At 36.5% G+C, this 16,425-nt stretch overlaps 2 protein-coding genes across 3 annotated transcripts in view; one reads left to right on the forward strand and one right to left on the reverse strand.

Annotated features, from left to right (window-relative positions):
* Positions 1 to 5,321, reverse strand: part of LOC113782568 (quinone oxidoreductase PIG3-like) — a 7,101-nt gene extending 1,780 nt beyond the window's left edge. Inside the window, exons 1-5 of the mRNA XM_027328453.1 lie at positions 5,240 to 5,321; positions 4,699 to 4,782; positions 4,310 to 4,582; positions 195 to 374; positions 6 to 87 (exon numbers count right to left, since the gene is read on the reverse strand). Of these exons, the coding sequence (XP_027184254.1) occupies positions 6 to 87; positions 195 to 374; positions 4,310 to 4,582; positions 4,699 to 4,782; positions 5,240 to 5,245 (625 nt within the window). The 5' untranslated portion in view covers positions 5,246 to 5,321. The remainder of the gene's footprint in view (positions 1 to 5; positions 88 to 194; positions 375 to 4,309; positions 4,583 to 4,698; positions 4,783 to 5,239) is intronic.
* Positions 5,322 to 5,805: 484 nt separating this feature from the next.
* On the forward strand, positions 5,806 to 13,589 carry LOC113783080 (quinone oxidoreductase PIG3-like). Of its 2 annotated transcripts, none has more exons than XM_027329110.1 (7): positions 5,806 to 6,084; positions 6,449 to 6,625; positions 7,278 to 7,359; positions 7,461 to 7,568; positions 10,425 to 10,580; positions 10,758 to 11,087; positions 13,265 to 13,589. In XM_027329110.1, exons 1-6 carry the CDS (start codon positions 5,830 to 5,832, stop codon positions 11,051 to 11,053), a joined length of 1,074 nt encoding a protein of 357 aa, XP_027184911.1. In that variant the 5' UTR covers positions 5,806 to 5,829; the 3' UTR covers positions 11,054 to 11,087; positions 13,265 to 13,589. The 2 variants fall into 2 exon arrangements, with proteins under 2 accessions (XP_027184911.1, XP_027184912.1); XM_027329111.1 differs by having other exon boundaries at positions 7,320 to 7,359.
* The last annotated feature ends 2,836 nt before the right edge of the window (positions 13,590 to 16,425 follow it).

Genomic DNA, 16,425 nt, shown 5'->3' on the forward strand with positions numbered 1-16,425 from the left:
AATACCTGCGGTTGCAAATACTTGACAGCCATAGTGCTTCGCAATCTGAATCGCCAATGTTCCAACTCCCCCTGCTCCTCCATGTATCTGCAACTTAAGGAACTCAAACTTCTCATTTTGCTTCAAAAAAAGGAACGAGGAAAAGCCAAGCTACACAGACCAAGGTTTTGAATTTTGATGACATAACAAATTACCAAAACTTTTTGACCATTGGTAAGCTTGTTCATGAGAAAAAAACAATGCCAAATGAGACATGCTGCACGCGGCAAGGCAGCAGCAGAAGCTAAATCCAACTTTTTTGGAGGTGAAATGATATGATATGCAGGTACAGCCACTAAATCAGCACATCCTCCTCCCTGAAGGAGAGCACAAACCTACAAATAAAATAAAGTTATGATACAGACATGTAAAGATGATCTACCATCACAAATGCATTTTAAATTAAAACAAAATTGGCTTAGAAAAAGACATTGAGCTGCATTTGGAGAGAGCCAAGGTAAAGCTAAGCTACTTGAAATCAAGTGACCTTAATTCATTGGATCATTTCCCTTTTTTTAACCTTTTTACACAAGCTAAGCAGCATTTTGAAGAAATAACTACTTATCCATATCCAACACTTTTTGTTATTCAAGATCATGATATAGCACATTAGCAACGTAAAACCAACACCCTTCTTGATAGAGATAAGTGCAAAAATCCACTAAGGTTTATAGGAGGCGTGGAAAGGATGTGTCACATGCCCAAGCATTGATTTGGCATGTTTTTGATGACAAGGAACCACCTTGGAAGTTGGTTCGAATCATATTGAGTTTGTTTTCTGATTTTCACCAGCAGGGGTATTTTAGTAATTTAATTAGCTGCAGGGATTTTATATTTATGCTAATTTTTTGTTTAGTAATTATTATTGGTAATTAGTATTTTAGTTATTATGGGAATAAGAAAACTTAGATTTATAGCTTTTTACTAGAATTCCATTCTAGTTAGGAGCTCTAAGTAGGATTAAAGTTGGCTTTGTTCTAGTACCTATAAATAACGACTTCTCCAAAAAGAGAAGTCAAATTTTATCGTTAATAAAATTTTTCTGCGGACTTAATGTCTTTCTTAGGATTGTGTGATACATCCTAACTTCAAGTGTGATGCCTAAAGATTCCTAGAATTACTAATCAAATTTTCATCTTCTTAAGCATATTGTCTCATCCTATTCCTAGTTGCTATTTTAAATTCCAGTGAAATTCAATATCTGAGCTTTCCACAAAGCTGTTGTTCCTACCAAGTCTTCATGCTGCATCAATTTTGGTAATCAGAGCCAGGATTTCCCATGACAACAAGAAGTGGGTTGAATTTTAGGAGTTGAATACAGACAAGGAACGGGATAACATCATTAACCTTCTCTTGAAGAGGGTTGCTGTGTTAGAAGACAAAAGTTTTTGATGTAAATTCTAATACTGAACAACAGGAAATTCCAGAATCTAGAGGCAACAATGGGTCCGGATCTGGGGCCAAAATCAATGGAAAGGAACCAGAGCATCCCGAACAGCCTGAAGACAACCAAGACTGAATCTGGTAGGAGTGAAAATAGATTAAATCAATCTTTTGGAAGACCACGAGCTTCTCTTCTTGACATGGCTGATGAGATTGTTCAATCGGCAAGGCAAGGGAGACAAGCCACTTATGATTTGGCAGGAGACATCACAAAAAAGGCAAGAGTTGATATTCCTGATTTCGATAGAAGAATTGATCCTAAGGTTTTTTCTGATTGGCTTGCTACTTTGGAATGCTATTTTGATTGGTATGATATAACTGATGAGAGAAAGGTTAAGTTCGCTATCATGGAACTTGTTGGACGAGCCCAATTGTGGTGGAAAAGAGTCGAGCATGATCTTCGACTTGCTGGACAACTAGCCTTGATGTGGGAAGAGATGAAGCTGCATTTGAAGAGAAAGTACATGCCTCTATATTATGAAGCTGATCTTTTGATGATATGAATAGCTTAAGGCAGGAGGGAATGACAGTTGCTGAGTATATGAACAAGTTTGAAGAGCTGAAAATTCGCTGCAGAAGAACAAAAAATTCAACACAAGCTTTATCCCGATTTAAGTTGCGCTTGAGGCTTGAAATTCGCAAAGAATTGATAGGACATAATATCTACATAGTTGATAATGCATTTCAAGCAGCTCTTACATTTGAAAAGAGCCTGCGACAGACACTAATTAAGAGGTTCAATACTCAAGGCGGGGAGGTAGTTCCTAAAAGATTTGCTGCAAATAGCAAGCAATATATATCAGTAGCAACTCAAGCAACTTCCAAGCCTGCAAAGACAAAAACTAAGGCTTCCAAAATCGATGAACTAAACAAGAACAAGCATGCACGTTTCAAGTGCGGTTTGAAGGGACACATAGCATGGGAGTGCCCGAACAAGAGAAACTTGCACATTGATGCCGATTTCGGAGATAAAGAAAATCTAAAGGTCGAGGAGGATGAAGGTGCTGATGATTTGAACGAGATGGCACGACTTAATGTTGGTGATTTGGAAGAGGAAGAAGAAGACACTCGTATCTCTCAGTTGTGAGGCATATATACTCACAAAAGAAAGACTGACGAAGAACTTCAATCTTTCAGAACTTAGTTTGCTATGGACAAGAAGAAACTAGAAAACTCATTATTGATGGTGACAGTAGCATGAACGTGGTTTCAGAGTCTATTGTACTACGGCTAAAAGTTGCCTACGGAGCCACATCTTGAATCATACAAGGTTGCTTGGATCAACAGTAGCTCTATTCCGGCAATGAGACATTGCTTGATGTTTATTAAACATGGACCTTACAGTGATTCTATATGATGTGATGTTATTCCAATGACTGTTTTCCACATACTTCTTGGTCGACCTTGGCTATATGACCAAGATGTGGATCATAATGGGAAGTCGAACACTTATGCATTCAAGTTTAATAACCACCAAATTGTCTTAAAGTCTATGAGTGCTGAAACTATAAAGAAGTTTCACAAGAAGAAACCAATCAAACAAGAGAATTCAAGGGTTAATGAAGTGATCGAGATGAGGAAGAAGCCTCTTCACATTTTGAGCAACAAGCAATTTGAAAGGAAGAGCAAGGAGCAAAGAGTTATCATGGTATTAGTCTTCTAAGAGGTGAAAATTTCAGTAGTTGTCAACTCTGAAGAAGCGCCTCCAGAAATTGTCAAGCCGCTGTCCGATTTTTCTGATGTAGCTCCAGAAGATTTGCCACATGGACTACCACCCATGCGTGATATCTAGCATTAAACAGATTTCATACCAGGTTCTCAACTCCCTAACTTGTTTGCCTATTGCATGAACTCAAGTGAATCCGTTGACCTTAAGAGACAAGTGGATGAGCTCTTGGACAAAGGACATATTCAAGTCAAACTAAGTCCTTGTGCCATGCCAGCTTTATTGATTCCAAATAAAGACAGAACCTAGAGAATGTGTGTGGATAGCCGCACAATTAACAAAATAACAATCAAGTATAGGTTTCCCATACCTAGACTTAATGATATGCTTGATATGCTGGCTGGTTCAATTTAAAACACCAATATGTGAGATAACTCATTAGCATGCATTCTATTGCATCTTTAACATCCTTTACTGCTTCCAAAAGCATAACTATATGTGCCCCCATTTAGATTTTTATTCAAAACCGAAATGAAGAATAATGGTTTTACGTCAACCATATTCAAAATATACATAGGATAAAACAGATAGTTACTGAATTCCCATACGTGCAAATACAGACTTCAAACTACTTTATTGATCATTACATAGAATTTAATCAAGATACTGCATCTTTTCTTCTGTTAGCTTCTGAGAATCAGAAGATTGTAGATTAGGCGGGTTCTAAAAAATAATTGTTTGTCTACCTTACTCTCTCAGTCAAGATGCAATTATATGCAAGACCAACAAGTCTGTTGTGCTTAATATCTTTAGTTTAATATGAAGCTGCCTTATTTATGCCCTTTATTCGAGTGGCTTCTTTCTTTGGAAGACTGCCAAGGCCTTCCCATGTTTGAATCCGAGAGTGAATGCCCTGCCCGACATTCTTGTCAAAGCATCAAAATTAGAAATACAAAATGATCAATAAACCATCCAATCCTATGTCTTAAAATTTCCTAATTCTATTGAGTAATGAGCAAAATATCATAATCCTTAATATTATGACTAAGCCTTCTTAGAAAAACAAATTTCACGGCGCTCTTCTTAGGCATTCTTTTTAAATTTCTGATTTTGGGTACAATAAGAATAAAAAAGTAACTAGATAATGGAAAGGGGACTAACCTCATCACCCTGCTTCCATCCGGCCACAAATTTCCCGGTTCTCAATATTTTCCCAGAGCATTCCATGCCGATAGGATATTTCTTTGAGGCATCATTTTCATCATTTTCGTCTAATCGTGGCCAAAGATCCATCCTGTTGAAGGTGGTGGCAGCAACCTGGATCAATACTTCATAATCCCCCACTATGGGGGCATCCACCTCTCTAAGGGTTATTACTTCAGGGCCTCCACACTTGTCATAAAATACAGCCTTCATTTTGTTACTTACACCAACCTAAACCACCCCCCCCCCCCCCCCAAAAAAAACAAACAGAGAGAGATTTAACCAATTTTCATTCAAATCAAATCAAGATAATCCACTAAATACATCAGCATAAAACCGATCAATACTTCATTATCCTTCACAACGGACTCATCCACCATTCTGGCGGTCAAAGCCTCAGGACCGGGTAAACTTTTGTTAGTTATAGCAACCTAAAACCAAACAAAAAGAGATGTTTCAACCAAAACACCAAATCCAAAAAATCAAATCAGCATAATCCACCGAATACATGCGCAAGAAACCGATATACATTAACCTAAAGCCCTCAAAAAAGAGATTTAACCGATTTCAACCAAATCAAATCAAGAAAATCCAGTGAATACACAAGGGTACAAGTCCATGGCTCAATGTCCGAATCGACCCGGCCGAGTCGTCACCAGAACTTCAGCTTACACTCCACAACCGGTCCGCCATATCCTGGAGACGGTAGACCCGGTGGAAACTCGTTCAGACTCGGAAGATTCGAGCTGATTCGACTTCAGGAATCAAAAGACCGGCCGAGTCAACGCGTATTGACGCATCAGATATCCATGAACGAAGACTTTCACCACGATTTTCAGAGACTTTTAGGGTATAAACAAATAAATAAAAAGGAAAAATAAAACTTACCCGCATCCAATTTATGAGAAATTGCGCAGAAAGACAGAAATAACGAATCAATCTTTAACCCAAAATTCTCTCTTTGAAGACTCTCCACCGAATAGCAACTGCACGGCAGAGATTCAGGAGAAGGAGAACGAAAAATATCACATGCACGGGTGGGGGTGAAATTTGGAGAGGAGGAGAGGGAGGAGAGAGAATGAAACTTGGAAGGCAGACTCGAGGGAGGAGATCTTGACTTCCTATTTGCCCCTGTACCGTTGTACGTACTGCCCTGGTGATAAAACCCCTATTCTTAGCTCTCTGAATCTTTTGTCTTTTAACTTAATAATAATTTTCTTTTTCTGGCGGAGAAGGAGAAAGAAAGTCTAAATCAAGAGCGAAAACCACACGGGTGGTGCGGGATTGGCTTCGCTCCTTGTTGACGCAGTGGATTGCATGTCTTTTGTCTCGAAAAGGGTTTCTGAAATTTTGTTGTAAATTTGCATTTGGGTTTTGGAATTTCCTTCCCCAGTGAAAACCAATATTTATAACGATACCCTTTTCTACTCCCTGCTAATTTAGTTCCTTCTGATTTTAAGTTGTTCTGACATCGATCTATGAAGGGAATAGTTATTGAAAAAGCGGGAGGGCCAGATGTGTTGAAGCTGGTGGAATTAGATGACCCGCCACTTGGAGATGACGACGTCTTAATCAGGATTGCAGCCACGGCGGTGAATAGAATTGATTTGCAATGTAGATTATTCGGCTCCAGAAATTCGTTTAATGGTGGTTTGTACATCCCTGGGTTGGAGTGTTCTGGAATTATCATAGCTGTTGGCCAAGGGGTTACTGAGTGGAAAGTTGGTGACAAAGTAAGTACTTTCTGCCCAAATTCTGCTTCTGCCCAAGTTCTTTCTGCCCAAATTCAGTTAGCTGTTGGCCAAGGGGTTACTGAGTGGGTTGTTGATTCAATACATTTCAATTTCTGCCCAAATTCTTTATGCTGATAGTTTTCTTTCTGCTGTTATTAGTAGACCATGACTATTAGGTCCAAGCCCAATTTTTTTAGTTGATTTAGGGCACATAGATTGCTTGTTAAGTCGTCAGAATGCAGAATGAAGAAAAAAATGGATTATTGTTCGTATTTCTCGATTAGAAAATGTTGGAAATGAGTACCATCTAATAATTAACTTAATGTTGATTGAAGAAACACTGACGATAAATGGTCCTTTGCAGGTGTGTGCCCTTCTCAATGGAGCGGGGTATGCTGAGCAAGTAGCAGTATCTGCTAAGATGGTTCTTCCTGTTCCTTCAAATGTTCCACTTACACATGCTGCAAGCTTGCCGGAGGCTGCTCATAATGCTTGGAAAGTTATATCTGAAGCTCAACTAGTACGAGGAAGAAAGTTATTGGTAATCCTTGATAGTCCTTATTTTTTGGCTGATGATCTATTATCACGTTATGAGTTAACACTACTAAATTCGAATTCCTAAACATGCTTGATACTTGGAAAAGTTTTGTGCTTTGTAAGTAGCTACCTATGAAAGGAAGAGGAGATGCATCGTTTTTAATGTTTTGGAATTGTTATTATGCTCATTTCACTGTCTTTTGTTATAAGAAGACAACCATTATATGGTCCTTCAGTTTTATTTCTTAATACACTTGTTATAAAGCATGACGTGTTTGACACTGTCCTGTCCATAATGAGTATTTTAGGATTATCAGATTTCTTTTGTAAAAATTGAAATTTACACTCGTGAGGAGGATCTAGGAACACCTACTTGCCCTAGTAAAGTTTTCTGACCAGTGAACCAATTTATCTGGATTACGTCAAAACATCAAACCGAAATCAACTGGGGCATTATTTAAAGATTTAAACTTGCTCTAAAATTTGAATAAAAAAAAGACATAAATTTCTAACAATTAGCTTAATCTATCCTTTTGCTAGAGAAGATACACTTAATTAATCTAGAAGTATGTCTTTGTTGAGGTTTTGATTTCAAGAGTGGTGCTGTAAATTGGATGTTGATGGTGCACATTTTGTGCTTTCCTGTTGTACTTCAGTTGCATGAGTGCTGTGGTTATGTTGGGTTATTTGTCCTTCAGATGGCAAAATGCAAAGGCGCAGTGGTGTATGTCACTGCAGGTTTGCTTCAGTCTTCCCTTGTTAAATATTGTAGCATTCTAATTTACATGGACTGTCTTATTCCTGCTATTTTGCTGGGTTGAATGTATGTTTTTTTTCAGAGACTGATGAAAAGCTGGATTTCTACAAGCGTCATGGTGCTGATATTTGCATTAACTGCAAGAATGAAGATCTTGTCACTCGAGTGATGGAGGAAACCAGAAAGAAAGGTAATACTTGTATCATTGTAGCGTTCCCACTTTTTAAATTTTTATTTTTTTTTATACCCTTGGATTTTGCATTTGCTGATGAGGATGTGAGCTTGTTGAAGTATGTATGAGTTTTTTTTTGTAAGAGAGGTGGACACTGTTGAAATTACTCTCGGCCACTTTTAGTGAATAGTGGTATGATTATCTTTAGTGTCTCTTGAGACATTCATTAGCTCTGTGATAACCATGGTTCAAAGTCGCGGTCGCGGCTTGGACCGTTCCACATCGGTCTCGGCATATCGGTCGCGGTCTCGGCGAGACGTGAATTTTTGAAATATTTAATATTCTAAAAATTGTAAAAAATATGATAAATAAAAATAATTAAAAATTAGTATAAATAATAAAAATTCAAGTTGACTCGGGATGATTCGGAGTGACTCGGTCATTTCAACCCTTCATGGTGACGTCTTGGCCTGTCACGTATCTTGGAAACGTTTTGTCGCGGTCTCGTCTCGGACTAGGCCGAGACGGAGACGACTCGGCCGAGACGTCTCGGTCTCGGCCGAGTCTTCGAACCATACTGATAACCATTTGGATTAAAACTGCAGTTGGGTCATGGCATTATAACAAGTAAAACCACTGTTATATTTTGTATTGTTGAGGGCTTAGGTGCTTTTGTACCTGTACCAGTTGGATGGGGGACGAGCGTAAGGTGTGTGGGAAATCAATTTTAGTCAATTTGATGTTGTAGGAACATTTCAAATTTGAAGTGGCAATCTCATGTGGGGCCATCTTCTTGAAACCCTGCTTTACTGCTATTTCGCCGCCCTTCACTATTATTTTAAGGATATGCCATCCTTTTTTACACCAGAAACAGTTATTCTTGTTAACTGGCGTAACAAAATGAAATGCTAGTTGAGGGAATATCTTGTAACAAAAATGCATGTAAAACTTTTCAGAGACTATAATGGCTGCTTAAGATGAAATCAGTTTCTTTTCGGAGTGCTGCAACTTTATATAAATAACTTAAGATTGTACTGTGATGCAATAATGTAAATTGAAATTGTGAACTTTACATACCAAGAAGAAGAATAAGATCAAAAGGAACTGAAGATTCAAAAATTATATACTTTTGATCCCAAGATTCAACAACTGTATATTGATCCTTTATGGGGCCTCTCCTTAGGACCCAAAGTCAAAGTAGCAGGTCAACTTTTACAAACTTAATTATGAAGTAGACTTAGCTTACTTGTTCTATCTCCTTTTGGGTTCTGGATTTCCTCAATTGATTTTCCACTGTGACAATTTGGAAAAGGAAGAGAAGAAGTGAAATCCTCAAGTGACTTTGTCAAGAAAATGTGTATTTTCATTAGATGTCCATTGAGGGAGAGTTGTGCTGGCTGGCTAAATAAAAGGGTAGGGACGATAAAAGTAGTTTGCTTTGCATAGTGAACTTAACAGACATGAAAACTCAAGGGGGAAAATGACCAATTTCGTCCCTAAACATTTTTACCGTGTCAATTTAGTCAATGTATAATTTTTTTGGCCAATTTGATCCCTGTACTTCTTAACGGTTCCAATTAAGGAACATTACGGCGGCGCCACGATATAAATTCAATCAAGTCACTAATTGAGCAACTAAGCAGGGGTATTTTGGGTAGTGCTCTGTTGGGGCAGTAACAAAAGAAGTTAAATCCCTCAAGGACCCAATTCTAAACCTTGGGTTCTTGACTAAAAAAGTCTCCAAGAGACTGTCCAAACTCCTCTCCTCCTCGGATCCTTTTGGGGGTTCTTCTTGTGGCGTTTCCAATTTTTTTTTTTTATCTCTGAGTGCCCTTCTGGTTCACGTTTTAGAATGTCATCCACTACTCCTGCAACATTAACAGTTTCTTCTTTGGGAGCATACTCTTTTGCTAATTCCAGATTATCTTTGGAAGAAATATCCAGAGCAGGGATAGCATCAGGTTTCTTAATCTCTTCAATTGCAGCAGGCTCAATGTGCTTATCCTCAATCTTTTCTTCCAGTTCAGCTGATGTAATAGGCAAACTTGGGGGCTCCTCAGCTTTTGGCTTCTCTTCCACCTCAGCTTTCACGACCTCTTCAACTATAAGTGGTTCACTTTGTTTCTCCTCAATCTTTTTCTCTGTTTCAACCAATGTTACTGCTGTTTCTCCAGGGGTGTTCTCATCTTTTGGCTTTTCTTCATTTTCCTTAGGTGGAGAAGTACTGTCTTCTACAATTTTCTCTACCTCTTCTTTACTTCCTTCTCAACTTGCTGCAATTTAAGTAAAATCAATTAAAAAAATGCAGAGAAAGCATAGGAAATCATTTGCATTCTGAAAAGGCGAGCATCTTATCCTAAACGAACCTAATTAGTAAAGTTAAAAGGAACTGCAAAAGTGAGTAGGAAATCTGGAAGCAAAGCATCTTCAGAAAGATTTAGTCCGATACGTGATAAAGGTTGGAAATTTTCAACTGAAATCCAGTGGAGCTTCTTCAATAAAGCCCCAATATTCTCAAAACTCGATTGGAATCTTGCTGACATAAATCTCAGCACCCAACTCTAGATTTTACTTCTTTTGTTAAGGCCCCAACAGTGAACTACCCGAAATACCCTGCTTAGTTGCTCAATTAGTGACTTGATTGAATTTACATGGTGGTGCCGCCGCGGCATTCCTTAATTGGAACCGCTAAATAAGTATAAGGATCAAATTGGCAAAAAAAATTATACATGGACTAAATTGACACGGAAAAAAAATTTGGGAACGAAATTGGCCATTTTCCCAAATCAAGGGGAATGTGTTGCTTTGGTTGGTATATGTGCTATATCTGTTCTTTTCTGCGCAACAATCTTATGAGAAATTCTTCAATATCAGGTATCGATGTTGTTGTAGACAGTTGGGCTGTCAACTTGGAAAAAGATCTAAAAATCTTAAGCCATTGGGGAAAACTGCTTTTCGTTGACTTACACGGTCCCAAGGGTGGAAACTTGTATTTAACAGCAGTAATGACTAAGCAGGCAAGAGTTCAAGGTAAATCTATATTGGTCATTGAATTTGTGCACTTTGACTTTTTCAGTTGAAGAAGTTTATGGGGCTTTTATAACGTTGACATTATTTAATGTATTTTTTTTCCTTCTATCAGTGACTTGTTTTTTACATTTCAACTACTTAGTTGATGAGCAGTATGGCTTTTGGCTTGTGTTACAGTGCTTAACAGATGGTGGAAAACTTTAGATAGAGCAGCGTGTATTGTTGATCATCTGAAGAAAGAAGTATGGCCAGAGATTGAAAACGGATCTGTGAAACCTGTGGTGTACGAAACATTTCCACTGTCTGAAGCAGCAGCTGCTCACAAGCTTATGGAGCTTACAGACTATGGGCAGCATATGTGGTCTGTTATTGGATATTTTGTGCCATGGCTGGGACACTATGCCTGTACTGGCAAGGTAGCTGGACATGTTATGGGAAAGATTTTGCTTACGCCTGACTTTGAAGAGTCCTGAACATCCAGCACGGCATGGATGCCATGGGAAAGATGTGAGTACCCTCTTCCTAAGATCTAGTTTATTCTGGTTCATTTGCTACTACATCTTGAACTTGTGTTTGAGCTTTAAATTTTTTATTGCTGGAAATTATTCTTTTGTTCAATTTTGAATGGGAATTTTGTTTCAATGGGAAATTTTTGTTTGCCAAAACTTTTTATATGGTTGTGCAAGATCAAGTTTGTGGTTCAGCTATGTTTATCTCATTTAGAGAGATTGTAATATCTGTGAGAAATGTTCAACTCTGTAGTTTTGTTGTTCTCTAGATATACAGGCAGCCACAGGTTGGAGCTATTTGGGTAAGTGGGTAATGTGTTGCCAGAGGAAAGTTAAATGCTCATGTTTATCTTAGAGCACCCTTCACTTGCAAAAAATAAAATAAAGGGAAACCTTGCTGCTCCCAGAGTGACAAATTATTTTGCAATAGTTGTTGCCGGACTGATAGTATGTGGCATGGAACATCTGTTGGTTTATTTTGATGTTCCTTGGAGAATTTCAGGAATGTGTTGCTATTTAGGCATTATGCTTGGTATTTTTGGTGCATCTATAGATCCAAGGAGGTGCATTTCTAAAGCCTATTAATCGTCCTTTTTGGCTGGAAAATCTTTTATACTTGAAAAGTTGAATTTGTTTGTTTAAGAAATGGATTTTTTAAAATTAAAGTGCTACATAGAATACGTTCCCTTTGTTTTAAGTTTGGGCAATGGACCCTGCTTTCTTTTCATCTTATGCTATATACTGGGAGGAGTGCTCGCGTATTGCGCGGGTGTTTGGTGCTTGTTGGTGCTTGTGATCAAAGAGGATTAAATAAATAATAATACATTCTGAAAAGAAATAGTCAATGCTTTTACAATTTTACCATACCCAAAAGGTCCCTGTAGATGTCAGTTAAAAATTGCCTAAGAGTACGGATAAAGGAATATCCTCCATCGGCTAGTTATAGCAATGTATTAATTGCATAACATATTAATATGTTTTTGTGTTAATTGCACGACAAAAGCCATACTTTAATTTAATTTATCGATAACATCATTTCAATAATTACACCAACACATAAGCTTATATGAGTTATACTCAATGCAAAAACAATTGCAAAATAATTCCATATTCTAGAAAATATCCAAATGTCTCCATAAATCAAGGGATAATTTCAGAAACCTCCCCTGAGGTTTTTTAGAACATCACTCAGCTCTTCTGAGATTTTTAAAAGCTCACTTGCCTCCCTTGAATTAACATTTCTTGCAACATTTTAACCCTTTTTGGAGGAAATACAAGAAAAATAAAACTTTTTTTTCAATATTGCCCTTATATTATCCTACTTATAAAATTTATAAAAACAATAAAAAATAAAAATAAGATTAAATTTTTATAAGGTGTAAATTTCTTGACGTAAACTATTTATTTTAGTTGTATTGGAATAAAAGCCAAATTTACACCTTGAAAAGTTCATATGCATGGTGAGATTATTTTAGTTTTGAATACGACTTAAAAAATAACACCATGAATTAAAACATATTTTTTCAAAAAATATCTTGACTTCCTTAATTGTAACTGTGCGCGAAATTTTTTAAGGTGTTAATTACTCTCTAAAATCCTCCAAAATGGTTGATCTTGATAAGATTAATTTATTCATATCCTTTGCTATTCTACCATGACTCCCATGTAAAGAAATATGAATCATTATTAGTTAGTAATTTGTTTTTTAATATACATTTTTTGATTTTAAAATTTTATTTTGTTATGGATTTTTGGTTAAATGATTAGTAAGAGTAAGGGTAATATTGTTAATTTGTGATCTTTGATAGGAATATTTAGTCTTGTCAAGTTGACAAGGGAAGTAATAAAAATTTGAGGGAAGTTAAGTGATATTATGACAAATCTCAGTGGAGGTTTTTGAAATTATCCCATAAATCACAGCTTCAAATGTACCAAAATGAGGACATTTCGGTAAATATATCTAAACACATGCTGTTCTCAATTGTACCAAAAATTTTTAAAAAACTACAAAACATTCCACATTTTACAAAAGTCCCTATTCATGCGGTTGAAATTCAAACCTCCTTTTGACCACAACTCATTCTTATATAGTATAAGGATTTTATGGCCACTTTCTATTGCTTCTTGCCTTGTTACCTATTACTGTTATGCTTAACTTACCTGCTGCTGTTCCAGGTTGGGAATGTTCAGATTGATCAACAAATTACTTGATCTCCATTCTTGCGGTGAAACTTCAAGAGGGAACTTTCTCAGAGCTAGTTTTAGCTTAGTGGAATTTTATCTACCTTCTTGGGTTGTTTGGTTGAAGCATGCGTTTCAGTGTTCACTGGTAAAAGGTATTTGTGGCTGCGTTTTGTAAAGAGGGTGCAACAGTTATACTACTTGAGACATGGATGAATATTATCTTTGTCGATCTGTACCTTTTTTTTTTTTCCTGGTGATACACTATTTGCTTACTATAAAAGCTACGTGTAGTATCGTCATCACTCAATTTAGCTAATATTGATAAGAGTATATTTTACGTATTTTTAGTGTGCTTTATTAATTAGTTTTGGTGTGTTTTATTTAGTTTTATAAATAATTAACTAAGATTCTAGTGAAAATATGCATTTTGTGGTTAAAGTATGAAAATTGCATTTCTATTGATTTTTATGGTAAAAACTTCATATTTTGTAGGTTTAATGATTCAATCATCAAATGAAGTGCATTGAGAAAATATTTGGATGATTGAAGATGGATTAAAATGGTGAAAATAAAATATGAAGTGTAAAAGGAAAAATGCAATTTGAATCAAGAAAAAGTCAGCTTTGACAATTCAGACACATTTTCGTATTTTGACTATATCTGGAGCTACACAGATCGGATCAAGGTGATCTTGGTACCATTTTGAAGCTAAGAGATATATCTACATTTGGTGTGAAGACATCAAAGTCCAATTCGGCTGTTTTCCTAGTCAAAATGTCAAAATACAGAAGTCAAAGTCTGCTGCTGAGAGCTGAAAACGCGGAATTGACCAGTCAGTGGTATTTTTATCATATCTCGGTCTAGACAGCTCCAAATTGGATGATTCTTGAGGCATTGGACAGCTATTTCAATGGACTACAACTGCTATGTTTTGTACAAGAGCTAATTCAGCCGTCATCATAGAGAAAATAGCAGTTGAAGTAGCCAGATTCTGGTCAGAAATAGCTGCTGGTACAACCTGTTTTCTCCTTCAACAATTTACAGCTATGGATGAACGTATGACAACCAATTAGCAGCTGTAAAAGGGATGTTTCAAGCCTCATTTCCTGACTGCATTCATCTATATATAGCCATGGACTTGCAGGATTCAAAAACTGGGGAGAAGGCTAGAGAAACTCACCAGAAATGTAGTTTTCACTAGAGTTTCCTTGGTTCATTAGTATAGTATAGGTAGAGTAGTTTATCCATCTTGTATTTGTAGTTAGATTTGGATGAATATTGGAGGAGCAAAGATGAAGAGGTCGATCTCATGTGACAAGGGTGATATCTCTTCTACTACTTTCTCTCTTGTATTGGATTTCATGTTTAATTATAATACAAGTTGGCTTTGTGTTTTTATTATGTTTAGTTAAAGTTTATGCCTAGAGTTATGGTTGAACTTGCTATATTTTGTTTGTGAGGTTTACTTGGTTATTTGGTGATATTATTTTGAGCACGTTATTTATCACTTTTGGTTATCTAATCATGATTAACTGGCCATTAATTATGATAATCTTAAGGTGTTAAGTTTGCAATGAAAATTGGAATTTAACACTAGTTCAAAGAAGTGATAAGCCTAGGGAGTACACTCACGAGAGTAGAGGTGCACCTATGTGGCTTAAGTGACTTGTTTCATGTAATTTCATAGAAGAAATGAACTTGTAGTTAATTTCATAACCACGAGAGTAGGTATGGCTTAATTACAAGTATAGTTGATTCACTACGAAAGTAGGTTTCACATACATTAGGAATTACGCCATAACTAGTCAAGATAATAGCATTCACTTAACCGGTAACTTCATTTGCAAGAGTAGTAAGGAATTCCATATCTCTCGGAGCTTTTTAGTGTTAATTTTCATTATTTTTATATTTGTGGTAGTCTAAATAATAAAGGAGTTCGAAAATCACCGGTAATTGCAATCTTCCCTGTGGGATCGACCCTTAATACCCTATACTCGCTCACGATTCGTATACTTGCGATAAATCGCGTGTGGGGTATTTAGGAATTTATAAATGTAAAACTTGATTGGGATGAGCTTAATATTATATGTATACCCCGCGCACGTCAAGTTTTTGGCGCCGTTGCCGGGGAAGATTTGGCAATATCGGTGTGAAGAGTAACTTTATTAGTTTAGACATTTTATTAGTTATTGTGTGAATGTTATTTTCTGTTATTTTAGTGTTTTTATGTGTATGTGTTTTATAACCTATTCTTCTTACTAATTTTGCTCTTAAGTTGTTTTAAAAGCAATTTTAGGTAATGAGGAGGGTAGGTCAATTTGGAGGACAAAGCTTGAGAAATGAAAGATTGGCAATGGATGGTCACCTAGTGCAAAGCTCCTTCAACAGAGGTAACCAAGAATTTACTGAAGGTATGTCTTTTGAAGATGGTTTAAGGTGCTTAAAGGCAAAATTTGATGTAATTAAGTTACAAGTTCAAATGGACACCATGATGCATGAAATTGAGCAGAGAAGGAATGTTAATGCTTTTAATTCTTATCATGTGATTTGTGACTTGTGTGGAGGTTATCATGCTACTAATACATGTATGCAAGCACAAAATGTGGATTATTATGATGAATTAGAGCATTACAATCCTTGTTTTGATCAATATAGTGCTAATTGGAACAATTCTCCTGTGTGTGGTTGGGATAATCAATGTACTTATAATAATTCCTCATATTTTTACGATTACCAACCTGAATGTATCCAATATGAATCAAAACCATCTTGGGAGTTGGCAATTGAAATGGTAGCTAATGATTCTAAGCCATCTTGGGAGTTAGCTTTAGAAAAATTAGCTAATGCAACTTCCAACCGTTTTGATAGGGTTGAAGAAAGAATAGATGAACTGACTTCTCACTTTAGTAGAATACAAGAGAAATTGAATGCATTGTGTGAAGTTATTTCCTCTAAAAATTTGCAAAATGATCCTAGCATGAATGGTAGGAATGTTGTATGTGAAAATGGATTTCATTTGGATGAAAATGATGAATTTCAATTGTGTTTTAATGAGCAAATATCCATTTCACATGATAATATCTTTGGAACTAACCTTGAACTTCAAGAGGTGAGTTTTAATGACTCATTTTTCACCCCTCTTGAGGAATGCA

This window comes from Coffea eugenioides, chromosome 9, assembly GCF_003713205.1.
Source record: "Coffea eugenioides isolate CCC68of chromosome 9, Ceug_1.0, whole genome shotgun sequence".
Lineage (NCBI taxonomy): Eukaryota > Viridiplantae > Streptophyta > Magnoliopsida > Gentianales > Rubiaceae > Coffea > Coffea eugenioides.

Excerpts from the sequence above, each read along its gene's own strand:
- LOC113783080 (XM_027329110.1), top strand. The coding sequence starts at position 5,830 with ATGAAGGGAATAGTTATTGAAAAAGCGGGAGGGCCAGATGTGTTGAAG. Across the intron at positions 7,569-10,424 it reads GGAGGAAACCAGAAAGAAAG|GTATCGATGTTGTTGTAGAC; the intron begins GTAATACTTGTA and ends CTTCAATATCAG. Across the intron at positions 10,581-10,757 it reads TAAGCAGGCAAGAGTTCAAG|TGCTTAACAGATGGTGGAAA; the intron begins GTAAATCTATAT and ends CTTGTGTTACAG.